Below are 16,708 nucleotides of genomic sequence, written 5' to 3'. Positions count from 1 at the left end.
TAGCAATAAGTGATAATGATGAGAGAGAAAGAGAGAGAGAGGAAGAAGAATTAAAAGTGAGCTAATGGGAAGATAATCCCATTTGTGGATGGCAAAGCAATGACAGAAGCTGGGCACAGACAATGAAGTCTGGGCTGGAGGGCAGGAAACGAGGGCACCCAGAGATAAAGAAGCAGCCACAGTCTGGCCAGCAAATCTTGTTTGAGGGGTTAGATGAAGGTGAACGGGACAGCAGTGACATGGAAACCAGCAAAGGGGTGGGAGAAGTAACGGCCAGATGATGAGCTAGAAATAGGCAAAGAGTCAGAAATTTCCTATGTCCCAGCAGACTGTCTGACCCCACCTGAGTCACCTCGGAAAAGACTTTGGGCTGGTCAAAGAAACAAGACATGGCCTAAGACCTGGGCTTGGAATCACAGCTACAGCTCAACATGCCAGTTGCTGCCCTAAGATGGTCTAAGCATTTACACTTTGATGACAGCTGAGAGGAGGTTCTTGCTCAGTTTTAGGTGGACAGGAGAAGTCAGGATTGATTTTGGATCTTTCTGAATAATTAGTGAAGGTTGGTCTCACCTCAATCCTAGAACTCAGAGGCAAAGGTATCCTCTCCACCAGATGTGGCCTTCGTCCTTTTAGTGGTCTCTAAGGAACTGTTAAGAATGACATCCTTCAGGCAGGACGAAATAAAAACACCTCCTGTCAAGGACATGTTTTGAGCAAGACAGAGGACCTGAGGCCAGTCATGATGAACACAGTCCTCATTCTTGGCTTCAAGTGGGAACTGGCTCCTATGGTTTGGGACATTTGCTCTTATAAAGATATAGAATCCCTAAGCAGTCACTCCTGAGTGGGTGAGAAGTAGGAAGAAGTTGCAGAAATAGAAGGGGAGACAGTATGCACCTGGGACAATGAGAATCACATATTAAGGCAGCGTGGGCCATGTATGAGTGAGTGAATGTGTGTGTGCCTGTGTGCACCTACTTGGCATGTCATGGTAAGTGCATTGCCTCCAGAGCAGGCAGTGTAAGGAAGAAGTACTCTGATGAGCAGGACCGTTCCTGACAACAGCTTCTAACACCTTGGAGAAACACCTGTTCATTTTCCACAGCAGGTCACTTCCCATCTCATGAATGATCGCTGTGTCTCCATCCTTCAGCATTGAAATCTAGTGATATTTTGTATCTCTGTAGTGGGGAATCTCCTTGGTGTTGCCCTCTGTATCTGAGATGCCAGAATAAGAAATCAGGCTATTATTTACTGGGAATCTTCACATGCATGAATTTAACCTAATTGTAATCTTCTGAAAATTGTATCTAGAGGCCCTTGGGTGTACTTTTAATTTAACAAAAAAACATGATTATAGTCTTTCGTAATCATTTCCAAAGTAGCTACATAAATCTGTTTTTCCTCCTCTAATATTTTCATGTAAATCAATCTCTCTTGCCTCCTCCACCCTCGTTTATTGTTTTCAATTCTCTTCTGTGAAAATTTTCCAATTTGTCCTTGTTGTCCTAGCAAACAAATATCAAACACAGACTTTAATAGTCCCCGGCTGTGTCTATGCAGCCACAGGGATGGCAGGCCAAGGAGTTATTCAGTGAATTCATACAGGGGAGACAGAAGACAAGGTAAGCCACTGTGCAGGGGTAAGACGTGTCCACCCTGGGTCCTGTGCCTGGCAGCAGGGTCACAAGGGATGTTGTGGCAGAGAATGATTGATTTTGTTGCCAACCTCAAAGACCAAGGCTGTAACCTCAAACATTCCACGTTCTTTTAATAACCCATTAGAAATCTGTCATCTGTGACTTTGTTTAAATCTTTCTGAAGCTATTTTTACTCTTAGTGAATAGGACCTTCTTGTGCACTGAATTCAATGATCTTGTAATCTGCCATCTGGACCCTGTCACCTGGCTGAGTTGAAGTGACTAGCTTCACCACTAAGACCAACACACAAATGTTTCAACCTGCCTCATTTCTCCCTGAGCAATTGTGGTAGAACTGGAGTCACCAGGAAATGATTGCAGCCTTCTCAATTCACATGCTTTCTGCATATGGTCTCCAATTCTCTGCCATTCTTGGTTGTTTGGTCTTGACTTTTATCTACAGGATAATTTTAGGAATATGTTTTACTGAGATAATCCAGATAAATAAAAGTCTAGCTAACCCCAAGAGGTTTCGTGTTTGTTTCTTTGCTTTTTAGGATCATTTAAATTTAATATGGAAGGTCCCAAAAAAGTAAAGTGTAGTGAGAGTACACCTGGAACGTCTCCCTCCCTCCTGCTAGCGGGTCTAGTATGGGAGCTTTAATGTCCACAGCCTTAGCAAACAAGACCTCTTTGCTATCTAGTCTTTTGCCACCTTACCAGCCTGTTACCCTCTCTCTGTAAAGTGAATTCTTATGCTACATTGAACTTTTTGTTTACCATTCCTGAAAAAAACATGTTTCTCATGTCTCCATACCTTTCTGCATGCTGGTTCCCTTTGCTTAGAATGACCTTTGTTATCTGGCAAGTAGAACAGTTTGCCATCCAAATTCTCCATGAAACTCTATTCCATACTCTTTGACCTCACATAAGTCACCCCTTAAATTTCAATCCCACAGACTTTTGCTCACATCTTTATTTTAATAAGTCTTAGATTTCATTGCAATTACTTGTTACTCTTTCAACTATCTACGTAGACTGTTAGTTCTTCCAGAGCAGGAACCACATCTTCTTCTATAAATAACAACCTAGCATACACTGGACCACAATAGGTAATGGGGTGAATCTCTGTTGAAAACACAAATGAGTGGGAGAATAAAAGATGGAGTGGTGAGAGAATTACTATAAACAAACTGGCTTCCTGTCATGCACATACTCTCTCACACACACACACACACCCCCCCCCCCATACAATCACACATACACCACATGTGCACACATAATGAACAGGCATCACTCACACACACACACCACACACATGCATGCACACACACATACACCACACACGTGCATACACACGTGCACACACATGTGTGCACACACACAAACACACACACACATGCACATTCAGGACCAGGTAACTAGAAGGAGGCAGAGGCTGGGTAAAGTTGCAGGTGCCACTCCTCTGCCTCAAAAAAAAAATCAATTTGTAACTTATATTATTGTCCTTGATCAATTTTCTTCCTTGTCTGAAAGTCATAAAGGCTTATTGCTACTTTTCTCCTGGTACATTGACCTTGATATTTCATTAAAGAATTTGTTTAACTATTTGGCCTAGGATTTGGTTGTTCTACTTCAAAGGAATGTTCAGCTATTTTAATGTATGCAACAAGAATATGAAGTGAAAAACATTCACACATGGGCTGCTTACCTCCACTTCAGGAGAATTAAATAAAATATTCAGGAAAATCAGACATACCATTGACTTTTCCATAACACCCCAATATGTATCATTAGTTGGCAATCTGTCAGACAGTTTTCAATTCGAGTGACAGTCTTCATGTTCAAACCAATTTCGATTAATTTTGTGAGAATCATTTAAAGAAACATGGCATCGGATCCCTGATTTAAATCAAGATGTATGGCATCTTACACTTTTCACTTACCTTGTCATTTTATGAGGAAAAATACAGTCATTTGTCTGGCGCTTTTTTAATACTGTGTACATATAAACTCACACTGCTTATCACTCCTGGTTCCATTATCCTCAAGGTAGTCACATTTTTCCTCCTCCTAACAGTTGCTCCATTATTTTATTAGTGTCCAAAATGAGACCTCATAGACAGTGATGATCACAGAATAATGGAAATTAAAGATGGAAATGACAGATTAGGTCTTCTTGTCTATTTCCTGGGGCTAATGTTTCTGTCAGTCTATAACTCACTGCTTTAGCCTGTCTTGTTTTAAATGACACTTATGCTGGGACCTCAACCATTTCCCCTGAGACTCTTGTCTACATCCTAAGACTGTCTCTACATACAGCCAGAGGGAATGATGAAGGCTTATGCAATTATCAAGTGAAGTCAGGCCCATCCTCACATGATCTGTCTACAAGGCTAGGGATGTGGAGGCTTGAGTGATTAACCACCAAATCCAATCACTACAGCGAGCCAGCCTGGATCACTCAGGGCAGAAGTGAAATATTTTGTCATTGTTTTCTCCAGCAGCAAGTCAGCAGCTAAGAGACAGACATTGGTTATCCATCACTTTTTACACTATTTTAATCAGTAAGAACCACAGTCCACTGCGATTCTTAGCCATCCCATTGGCTAAAATTTTGGATACCCAGAAACTATGCAAACATTTCAGAGGCGAAGATGGTAAGGGGACTCCATAGAATGTAAATAGCCAGCGGTATTAGCCATTCATATCCCACTGCACATCTAACAGCCAAACCTTCTGCCCTTCTCCCCAATCTTTCAATAACAGGCTGCCTCATATGTAGCTGCCCTTCTACAAACACCTTCCTCTAAATTTTGTGGGCTCTCTCTGTGATATGATCTCAAATTCTGCCAAAACTGAGCAATCCTTCATTTTCACGAACAGAAAAATTTCATGGCTTTTTGACTTCCCCAAGTTTTCTGACCTGTGACTCAGATTTCCTTTCCCTAACTTCATTTTCTCTTGTCCTTATCCCTCAACTTCAACCCGTTCCAGAACATTTGCCCTCTCCTAACATCTATGGGCATCTATCATGCCTTGACTTAGTCATCAGCTGGCTAAGTTCTCAGAGTTGAGTTCTTCTATCCCTTTATCATAAATCACTCCCTTGGGCTCTTCAATCATTTTTATTGCTCTTCTCCAAATGCTCACCCATTTGTCACCATATTTATTGCTTTGAGAGTCCAGAACTACATTCAATATTCTAGGTTTTGTCTCATCAGAATCACATGGAAGGGGCAGATCATTGACCTCAGGGATGTGAGTCCTCCATGGCAATGTCTGAAATGACATTGGTTTCTTTTTTCCACCTGTCAAGCTGCAAACACATATCTAATTTGCAATCCAAGCAACCATTCTGAGATGCCTTTTGCCTTGATCTCTTTCTAGTTTTTCCTGTTCCATTGATTGCTATTATTAGTTTGCATTTATTGATCCCCTTCTCCTCCCACCCTCCTTCAGGACCCAGCCAATGCAGAAAGTAAACTCTCAACCTCTAAAGGAAACTAGAAAGTTGCTTTTAAAAAGCAATAGAGAGCAGGGCACAGTGGCTCATGCCAGTAATCCCAGCACTTTGAAAGGCTGAGGTGGGAGGATGGCTTGAGGCCAGGAGTTGGATGTTACTGTGAGCTATGATCATGCCACTACACTCCAGCCTGGGCAACAAAGCAAGACAATGTCTCAATTAAAAAAAAAAAGGCAATAGAAAGTGAATAGTGGGATGCTTGCATAATGTGAATTTACTTAATGCCACTGAATTGTGTACTTAAAAATGGTTAAATGACACATTGTATGTTATATATTTTTTATCCCAATAAAACATTCCAAAATGTAAAAAATAAAAACAAAAAAGGAATACATGAGATAACTACTTTGTCCCACTCGTGTGTGTCTAGGGGAAAACAAAAGTCTCATTGAGAAATGGTAATTGGGGATCAGGCAAAAATACTCTTTTATTCAATACAGAGTACTTCCTGAGTCTCTGTATGTCACCCCTGCTGACAGTCCTGGTGAAAACAAATTTCCACTCATGTCAGTATTGCAAAGCTCATCAGGCTCTGGGAGAGCTACATTGGAGTCTCTGTGGCTTCATGTGTCTCCAACAAAATCATCAGCTAAATTCTGCCTGTGGAATCCTCATGGCTGGTGGTGGTGTGAAAAGGAAGAGAGGGACAGCTTGATTTTCAGATCCCAGCTGGAAGCTGCAGGGCTGCGAGTCAGAGGCTCGTAAATGGAGAAAAAGATGATATGGACGTCACTGGAATGGTATAAATATGGAAAGGCATAGTGACATTTTTACCCATTTGCTGTTCAGAATATAGCCACCCTTTAGCTCTATTCCTCTCCATGCAGTTGCTCCACGTCATGTCTGTGTAAGGAGCAGTGATATGTGGGAACCAGCTAAGTCGTCATGCCCTCACTTACCCCTGGTTTGTCCCCCATTCGTTCCGAATGCAAAGGTGCTTATGTACTGGATCCTTCATGTAGCCTTCATAGCAGAGGCATTCCCCTTAGAAGCAGGGTAAGGAGGAAGAAAGAGAAACATGAAGGAATTGATTAACATGTCTGTGTTTGTAAAAATTAACATGAAATAGTCAGGGTAAACTCTTACTCTGATATTAGCATGAATGAGACAGTAAGTTCCATTATGTCATATACTCCCCTCTCCACCACTCACATAAATGAATACTGCAACCAATCTCTCCATTCTCCAGTGTGTGATACTTTTCATAGAAGAGGAATCTAGTATTCAGAAAGCACCTATTATATATGCTCTGTAAGCACAAAGACCAACAATCCTTTGAGGAAAAGGACTTTTTCACCTTTATTTTCTCAATGCCCAGTATATTACAAGGCACATAGTAGATGAATAATAATGTTTAAAGACTGCATAAGTGAATTATTTCACCAAATATTTCTAGGAATCTTGGAAAGTAGGTATTATTGGCTATGTTATGCTAATGGGAAAAACAGGCTTGAGAAAATTGAAGGCTTGTAGACAGCTTGTAAGTGACAGAGTTAATGTTTGAGCCTATGTCTGTCTGACTCCAGACCTTTTTCTCCCACCATGCCAGGCTGCTAGCTCATAGAACAACTACTATATGCACAGCAGGCCTCTTACATCTTATGGTTTTAAAAGAACTCTGGGTTTTAGCTTTTAAGTAAAAATGATTAATTATCTGGGAGTGGGTCACCAGAAGAATCATCTACAATTCCACATTTGTTTAGGATATCACTACATTTCATTATAATTTGTTATTCCATTAGTATACCAAGGGACCCATGAATCTTCTGGAATTTCATGCAAAACTGTATATGTGCGTATATGCATTTTTTTTGAGGTAGGGTCGCATAACATTCATCTGATTTACAAGCAAATCCAAGATCCCCAAAAGATTAAAAATCATTGCTCTACTTACTACTGATTTTGAAGAAAATTGTTGCTGCTTCATTATGTTAATAATTCTTTATGCAATGAGATGTAGCCCAAACTACTGAGGCCAGTTACACTACAACACTAGTTCCTACTATTTAAATGTCTGCTTATTTAATTTATACCTTGTGAAAGAACAAAGTGTGACTTTCCAAAATTTGTAAATAACAAAGGTGCCATGTCCTAGTGAAATTATGGGCATACCATTTCTTTATCTCTCCAGAAAGAAACACTTTAAGATGATATAAATAGAATAATAGCTTTGAGTGCTATTTTCTCTTTCTGAAGATAAAACCCAGTAAAAACGAAGTGAAGGGGTCTCACAGTTAAGGCGGAAGGTATTGGATAGGGCCTGAGCAAGAGCTTTTTTTAGCATCTTAGCTTAGCCATTCGTTTCAAGATTGACCTGCAAGCGGCTGTCCATCAGAGCCTCACGACCAGGTCACACCATTTTTGTCCCCCACAGCCGTTCAGCTCAATGTGCTGAGAAGTAGAGTGAAAACCTCTTCATTTGTAAAAAACAAAACAAAACAAAACAAAAAACAAGGAGTATTTGATCAGGACATTGTCTCCTGCGTGGTGAATTCTGGCTTCTACATGGGCTGGATTCACAGTGGGTTCAAGTTTATTGGCTTCAGTGGTACTGAGCTATATCTAGAAATGGTCAGGGAGCTCTGAGCCAAAAATGGAAAAACACAGCTTTAAATTAGATGGCTGATGATAAGATTTGTGGATAAAGGTTGTTTATTTGATAAAAGGAAACATAAAGAAGGCAACTACTGGGGAGGGCAAAAGAAGAGAGTACCAGGAGCCTGGCTTCATTGAGAAGGCTTCACACCTTCTCAACTCCAAAGAAAGCATGGATGCTAGACTGTAAGATACATAGGGCAGAAACAAGGAACGAGGTTAGTCTTCCCCCATATGAGTAGGTCTTTGACATATACTGTGCAGTAGAAAATAAATTAATTAAAAGATTTGCCCTATATTTACAGATATTTATACCTCACCCCCAAGATGCAGATATGTAAGCCAATTAATAGGTGAAGGTCTCAAATATACTTTTCCTTTCAGGAAAGACACTCTCCTGGTTGTCCTTCTGTGGACAATTAGCCATGAGCATATTTAGAAGCAGGAAGTAACCTTAGGAGTTTGTCAAAGCCATTACTCTGACTCTTAGAATGGTCTCAGCTAGATGCCTTGCCTAGAATTAGGGACTGACAAAAATGGGAGTTCTCTTCCACATTTGATATCTAATTACCACAAAACATGTAAAAATAAATGCCAGTAACAACTTGGAGTTCAAGCCGAGCCTTATTTTCCTAATGACGGCATTACCTACCATTTGTATAGCACATTTACCTTCTCAAATTGCCTTCGTAGTCATTATCTCCTTATGAGGCTTCCGTCACTCATTACAATGTGGGGACATACTGCCGACAACCAATAAAAGCTTTCCTCCACATAATGGCAGACGCAGCCCAAAGTCCAAGAAACACAGAAATTTTCAAACACATCATGCTAGATTTTGGGGATCTCCAAAATTTGCCTCTCACAGGATCCTCATTTCTGGAACCCACCAAGCATTCCTCATCTGTATTCCTCCACAAAACCAGTTTGGCCATCTCCAACGAAAGGATTTCAGACTTGATGGGGGAAGTTGCTATGGCAACCAACTGCTAAATCTTGACTTTAAGAGGGGTTTAGTGAAAGCACAGGCTCCGACTGTTAGCTGTGAATTTTAAAGACCCCACAAGGGTGTTGGATGCCCTCCTAAGCTAGAAGTGTTACAGTCTCCGCATCTGCTGTGACAGATGGTGGGAACGCATGAGGCGCCGACTCCATGGTGGTGTACATAGGACTCCAACGGAGAGACATGTCATGGTACGGAGGAGAGCCCAGCCAGATAGAGTGTGCCTTGCAGGAGCACTCAGGCAACCATACTGCCAAAAAGAAGAGGCCCTTAAAGGTAGTTGGTGCAGGGTCTGGAGACAGCTGCACTTGATCTGTGCTTAGAACCCTGACAGTAGACGCCTCGAGGTACCTTGGATGATGGACAGTGCTTTTGGTCACTTCCCATTCTACAGCTGAAGGACTGAGGCACAAATCTCATTCAAAGATTAAAGAAAAACCTTGAAGCTAGGGGTCCTCAGACATGGCTGGGCTCACCATAAGTTCTCCATGAGAAAAATGCAGATCAAGGCCAAATGCCCTCAGCCGCTTCTATGCTTCAGGTAGGGGTTGGCTTTTATGAAATAAAATTGGGTATGCTCCTTCTAAAAAGGGAAATCTTTGTAAGATATCTGACTTGGGTAGTATCTAATTGTTTGGTCTCCCTTCCCAGTGGAGACATCAGAAAGGAGGCAAGTCCAGGGTCAAATAGCCCCAAGCAACTCTGGGAAGGGAGTCAGAGGGAAGTGTGCCAAAAGAACATCCTAAAGGAAGGTGCTTTAATGGAGTCACAGAACGGAGTGTAGCATGTGTCGGCAATCCAGGTATCAGGAACAAAATCGGGACTGAGCTACCCTGACAAATTAGGTAAAAATCCAAACCAACCAACCAACCAACCAACCAACAAACAAACAAAAACAGGGAAGGTTAGAGAGAGAGGCAGCGGTTCAGAGCAAGCAAAGGAGAGGGCAGCTGGTTTGAGTCTGGGAAGTGGGTCGAATGCCCCTCAACAGGTTTACACATTTCCACATGGTTGGGTCTGGCCTATGGAAAGACCTGGGACAGAAGAGATTTCAGTGAACATCTTGGATAAAGATTAAAACTTAACTTAGCTGAGAAGCCTATGCTCCTTGCAGAACCATAAAAGCTGCATATCTTGAAAAGGGCAATGAGGGGTCTGTGGCCAGGATTGATGGGGACTGTGAAATAAAGCAGGTGTGTGAAGCCTCCACAGCTGTCCACATGGCAGAACAAAGGCCAGGGAGAGAGGAAAGAAAAAGGTCACTGAAACCAGGTAGTCTGTGTCTCCATCAAAAAAACAAAACCAAAACAATCAAACAAACATACAACCATAACAAAAAACCCTTGCAAAGTGCAGGGAAAGTCAACCTCTGGCTGGATCCAGGGAGCATTAAGCCATGCAGCCCTAGTGTTTTGCCATTAACCCCACTTAACCAGAGGCACACCTGGGGTTACAAACCTGGGGACGTGTGGGAGAGAATGTCAGGGTGCAGTTGGCAAAGGGGGCTAACAGCAAAGCATCAGGGGGCTGAGGCTCTGCTGCAGCCACATAGAAGTGAAACAATTCTAAGCCTTCTGCCTTAGTTCCTTCCCTGCAGCTTGAGCAGTGGGGACAGGTTTGAATAATGGTCAGGAGTGTGAGTTCTGAGTCAGGCAGCCTGAGTTTGAAGTCCAGCTAGGTCATTAACCATTACCAGCTAGGTAAGTGATCTTGGGCAGATAAGTCAACAACTCTGTAAAATGGGAATAAGAGTGCCATCTACTTCATAGTGTTACAGTGAAGCTCCAATTACATAATCTAAGTAAAGCACAATGCTTGACACACAGTGAGCTCTCAAACATCACCTATCCTTATTTTTACCGAAAACCATTTTTTTCTAGGTATTTCCCACCAGTCTCCCCTGACCTGGAAGGGCACACAGTAGGCTTTCTGAAATTGTCAATGCAATGAACCTACCTCACATGCATGCTGAATTACCAGACGGCCAAATGACAGGAACATAAATTGCTATAGAATGAGAACTGTTAGAAGAGGTCACAGTGCTCAGCAGAAGATTGGGAATGGCAGGCATACCTTGGGGTACCAGCCTACCATTTCTCAAGTGCATCCAAGTTCAAATTGGAAAGCCTTTGGGCACTTGATGATCTTAAGAACATTTGCTAGTGCTGAGTATATCCCATGCACTGGGCTGAGTGCTCTAGGTACATTACATCCCTCCCAGGTAGCATGTTGCTAGAATAGAAATACAGAGGGAGGCTGGAATGAAAAACAGATCAGCAAGTATTCTCCAGCTCCAGTTCTTCCATAGATTCCTGATACATCTTTAAAAGGTCTATAAATTGCACAAGGAGGATATAAAGAGAGAGCAAAACAATGCTTTTTCTTTCTATTTTTGTCTTTTCTTTTTATTCTATTTATTTATTTATTTGAGACAGGGTCTCATTCTGCCACTCTGGCTGGAGGGCAATGGTGCAATCTCAGCTCACTGCAGCCTCGACCTCCCAGACTCAGGCAATCCTTTTGCCTTAGCCTCCTAAGTAGCTAGAACTACAGGTGTTGCACCACCATGCCTGTTTAATTTTTTGTATTTTTATTAGAGATGGTGTTTATGCCATGTTGTCCAGGCTGATCTTGAATTCCTGAGCTCAAGCAATCTGCCTCCCTTAGCCTCCCAAAGTGCTGGGATTATAGGCGTGAGCTGCCACGCCTGGCCTGTCTATCTTTTCTCTCCTTCCTTAGTGTGTAAGTTTTCTATTGCTACAGTAAAAGCATACCACAAAGAAAGTGGTTTAAAACAACATACATTTATTATCTTACCAGAAGTTTAACATGAGTTTCACTGGGCTAAAATCAAGGCATCTATAGAGTTATGTTGTCTTCTGGAGGCACCCAGGAGAATCTATTTTCTGTGTTCTTGCCTTTTCCAGCTTCTAGAGGCTGCTGACATTCCTTGGCTCATGCCTCCTTCCTCCATATTCAAAGTCTGTAATGGCTGCTTGAGTCCTCCTCACATCACATCACTCCGACCTCCTTTTCTGCCTCCCTATTTCACTTCTAAGAACACTTGTGATTACATTTTGACCACTCAGATAATCTTCCCCCCAAATGTCCCTGTTTCAAAGCCAGTTGTTTAGCAACCTCCATTCCATATGCATCACTAACTCTCCTTTGCCATGTGACATGACACATTCACAGGTCCCGGAGATGAGAATGTGGACATTTTTGGGAGTGCATTATTGTGTCTCTCACACCTCGTGTTCTGGAGCATGCTGCAGGTGACAGGTAAACAGAGACTCACTTGGGGATGCTCTTAGGAAGAATGCCTGAGGAGAGCTCCTGGCACCAAGAGGCTGCTCCTTTGCAGTGACTGAGCATCTGTGTTTGTGTGTTTGTGTGTGTGTGTGTGTAAAAGTACACAAGTGCACTGCACAGCTCCATGCATCCATATGGGCAGACCCCTCAGTATGGCTGGGAAAGCACATGTCCCAACACTATGACATTTCCAAGTAAGCTAGCTAGAGGATTTCAAAAATAACGTCAACTTGACTTGAAGCCAATTCCCACACTCAGCTCTTTGGAGAAAGGCTCTGGGATGGAGTGTGGGAGGCGATAAAGTTTCTTACTGATGAGCATGTGGGATGACCACATCACCAATGCTTTCCAATTCCAGCATTCATGAAAATGAGAGTCTTTGCAGTATTGTTTCTCAGCTGCTACCCAAAATGAAGATGCTGCACCTTAGTTTTGTCTTGGGGTTTGGAAGCTTATTTTTAGTCTTCGTCTGTGTCTTTCCAATTGGAAATTTATTCATTGTCACAGACACTGAGAAGCCATTAGCAGGGGAGGGGCTTCCCAAAGTCATTTTCAGCAGGGATTAGAAATGAGACATCTGGAAGGGACTGAAGAGTTGATGGGAGAGTTTTGCTGTAGACAAGTAGCTTCCTGGTACACAGAACAGTAATGCTTAGTAATGGTTGTTTTTTAAATAGTTTTGAATGACAACTATGTTGGATCTGACATGTCTGGGGAAATTAAGCAACCTTTATAATCCCACCTTTGCAGATTTCATGATAAATAAAACACAGACTCTGCTTTAGGTGGCTGTGGGACTTTGGGCAAATCATGTAACTTCTTAAGGAATTTAAATGTGAATGTAAAGCATAGAGGCAGTTTATCATTGAGACCCCTCCAAGCATAAAGCACCAATCCCTTCTTTTCACATGTAACTGAAGGTGTGCTTCCTTTTCTTTAAAATCCAAGTAGGAGCATCCAAAGCTCCCCTCGGGGATCAAGCTTCTCTCAGAAATGAGTTTAACAACTGAGATTGTCCCAAATCCTTCCAATCCAAGCCAGCTGGAGAACTAGGGTACCAGAGACTAGCTCAGTTGCATGGAGAGCCCCCACCTCTGAGATTAGCTCTTTTTAATTTCTCCCAAGCACACTAGCTTTTGGGCATGGTACATAGCCCATCTGTTTGGTTTGGTGTTTGCCTGACAGCGTGGGAGGAGCAGCAAGTAAGCACAGTCTTAGACTTCAGATGTTTAAAATGTTGTACTTTCTCCTCCATATGGGGGCCTAGAATCTCTGTGATGGGCCCACATAAAACAACTTTAACACCTAAGATGGTGAATTTTAGATGTTTCACTTACCTGCTACTCTCCCAGAGGGATCTAGTCATAGATTATAACAGAAGTAAGGGCTAGATATCTTAGACTCATCCTCTATTAAGATCTCTCTACCTCAGCACCTGAAGAAGATGTGAGTGTGGTGGGCTGGAGTAGAGGGGGTTGGCGGGGGGTGGCTGCACATGATGTACAAAAAGCTTCAGGGGTTGGGCCCCAACTCCAGCAATGTTTTGCTTGGGAATCTTAGATATCACTTTAACGCTTTCCTTTGCTCTAAGGGATCATACTACTTTGGGAAGGATCTATTTGTGGTACTCAATTTACCAAAAACAAGTCATCATAGAGACTACTGTAGGTGAATGTCTTCTTCAGTGAAAGTGCAAAGCAAACTGAAATAAGAGATCCATGCTCCTGGCTGTGTTGGAACCCAAGGAGCAATGGGAGAGCTCTAATTCATGCCACACCAGAATTTGAACCCTCCCTCAGGGAAACCCCAGCTCCATTTGATAGTATAACAGACTTGAAGATGTTCCTACTCTTTGACCCAGTACTCTGTCACTAAGATTTATCTGAAGAAAATAACTCCAAATGTGTCCAGCATTTATGTGTAAAGATGTTCATTTTAATAGTATTTATAAAAATTAAAAATTTAAAGCATCCTAAATGTCAAATAATAGGGAACTGTTTAAATGAGCTATGATATAGACATACAATGGAATACCAAATGGCCATTAAAATTATGTGTTTGAGGATTATTTAATGATTCTGGTAAAGTTATGATGGAATGTTAAGTGAAAAAAGCAGGAAAACTCTACTAGACTTAGTATGCTTCTAGGAAGCCCTTAAAAATCATGCATAGTAAAGAGACTGGAAGGGAGGACATTAAAATTTTATAAGTGACTTATCCAGGAGATAGAAATATTGATGATTATCATTTTCCTCTATAAACTTTTCTAATTTTTAAAAAGTTTTCTACAATTAACATGCATTAATTTTATCATCATATAATGTCTAGCCCCAGTATTTAAATATCCCCTGACTGTGTGACAAATGCGTTATGGAAGTCATCCTAAAACTGAGTTTTCTGGCTTGGGACTACAGTTAGTATCCTTCCAAGTCTTCTGCCAGAAAATGACCACTGTTTTAGCCAATAAGCTCTGCGGCCCAACCACATACAGGCAGTCCGCATGGTCTAGGCTTGAGATGGCAGTGGAACGGGGAGTTGGGAGGCATGGTCTGAATTTCAAGGGAGTGATTGCAAGAGGCATGATCTCTCTGACAGTTACCCGCTGCCCGGTGCTCCCGCCTACCAGTTTCGGGGTCGCATTGGTGTTCACAGGGGTCCAGGAGCCGCCGGGCACAGAGGTCCATGGCCCAGGGTCCGCTGGAGTTCTGCTGAGAGAAGAGAACCACTTGGGCAGGGTTCAGCCAGTCACTGGCATCCAGTTGGCTCCCCTCCAGCAAGATGAAGCGGCTCCCTGCAGGGTGAGAGAAAGGAAGCATGCCTATGTGTGCAACACAGCACACGTCCATAAGCCACCGAAGACAAGGAAATCCCAACCTGAGAATTAGTACCAATCAGAGATCCTAACTCTCACCATTCCTAGCCCATTATTAGCCCCAGAGCAAGGGATCAGCAGACAGAGGCTGGGCCATCACTTGGACTTCTGTGAGGCCAGACATTGAACTCTCCAGCCATAGAGTCCCCTGCTGCCTTGCTCCATTCCATCTTTCCAGGGAGTTCCTAAGGAACACAGGGACAGAGAAGCCCTGTGATGGCCATGGCATGGCTCCATCAGACCCAGCCACAGGCACTGGCACTCCTCCAAGGAACAGGGGCTGCTGCCTGTCTTCACGTGCTATGAGAATTGCAGACCCTCTAACACTGTGTCAACAGTCCCCACCTGTTTCCAGCCTTACAGCAATTCAGAGAACAGACATTAACAAGTCAATTAGGTGCTCTGGGCTTAAATGATTCAGGGACTCTCAGAACCTATATTACTCCCTCATTATATCGGGGTCCCCCTGGATGAAAGTAAATTATTACTTCTGAGTTCTAGGCTTACAGCAAGTTACTGCAATTAGGAATTTCTCACCCAGGCATACAAAACCAAAGCATGGCTAATTCTTAAACACCTCTACTACTCCACTTAGCTTTTTCCTTTTCAAAGGCTAAGGGAGTCTTGGTGCCTTTCTTCCTCTAGCCAGTGGGCTGTGCATTTCTCTCAAAGACAGAGACGTATTAAAAACAAACAAAAACGGGAGAGGGCATAGAGAGGAAGAGGTGATCACTTTAGTTTATTTTTTAACCTGCTGTCTAAGTCCATCTACGGGCAATACAATTGTATCCTAATCCTTAGTTATTTCAGTTTGGTTTTCCCCCGGTAGAGTAATAGATAACAGTGACTCCTGTCTTCTCCAGCCTTTGCCCAACCAGAAAACTTTCCTTTTTAGGGGGCAAGGTCGCATCCTCAGAAGAATGAGCTCACCATCAGCAATCAGGTGCTCAGGGACATGCAGTGTGATCTTGACAACGAGAGGGCAGTTGACGTGAGAGGAGCACACGAGGCCAATCACACAGCTGGTGATGCTGATCAGGGTCAAGGTGGTCTTATTCACAGGACTTCGGGGAGAACCCACTGAAAGCGAGACAAAAGCAAGATACATGGTGGTAAAAAGCTTGGCATTGAGAGTCCAACTTGGCTTTTTGCCGCTCATCCTGGCAAACAGGGGAGACACTTGGCAAAACTAGCCCATGGAGGGAACTGTCTCTGGCTGCATGATCTCAGTGACCTTCTTCCTCACAGACACCATGCCATCAGTTGGAGTCAGAGGGGACTTGGCCAACTGGTGGCCCTCAAGGTCAATAATAGTCTGTTGACCATTTTCACTCTTCCTGGGCCAAGTTCACAGTAGAAATCATAGAGGGGGCATTCTCTTCCCCTAGTCGCCTTACTGAGCTCCAGGCTTTTGCCAAGGGTGGGAGGGATGCTTTAATCCCACATTGTACCTCCCATTGCTCTTCACAGAGGGCACTCTGCACAGAGCAGCTCCACCCCCATGGTGCACACTGCTGCTCCAGGAAGAACTCCTGAGCTGGAAGAGCTTGTGCTTACTCTATGGGCAAGAGTCCTATCAAGTGACTCTTACTCTGTGGGACCTGGAATGAGGAAAACGAGGAACGTCTGCTCTGTATGAGCAGACAACGTTGTCATACCAGGATGCTCTCCACAGTCCTGGAATCATTGGAGGAAATAATCATTGCTGAGGATTAAGAAACACTCCCGGGGAGGTGGAAATGGAGATAGGGAGGGAA

The 16,708-nt window shown here is 42.9% G+C and overlaps 1 protein-coding gene across 1 annotated transcript in view; it reads right to left on the bottom strand.

The window, feature by feature from the left end:
• ASTN1 (astrotactin 1) overlaps positions 1-16,708 on the bottom strand; it is a 315,948-nt gene that overhangs the window by 148,720 nt on the left and 150,520 nt on the right. Inside the window, exons 6-8 of the mRNA XM_054448052.2 lie at positions 15,882-16,031; positions 14,703-14,870; positions 6,069-6,153 (exon numbers count right to left, since the gene is read on the bottom strand). Coding sequence (XP_054304027.1) covers positions 6,069-6,153; positions 14,703-14,870; positions 15,882-16,031 — 403 coding nt within the window. The remainder of the gene's footprint in view (positions 1-6,068; positions 6,154-14,702; positions 14,871-15,881; positions 16,032-16,708) is intronic.

Source organism: Pongo pygmaeus, chromosome 1 (genome assembly GCF_028885625.2).
Source record: "Pongo pygmaeus isolate AG05252 chromosome 1, NHGRI_mPonPyg2-v2.0_pri, whole genome shotgun sequence".
NCBI lineage: Eukaryota > Metazoa > Chordata > Mammalia > Primates > Hominidae > Pongo > Pongo pygmaeus.
Note: the sequence above shows the minus strand (reverse complement) of the source record. Positions and strands in the feature narration are given on the sequence as shown.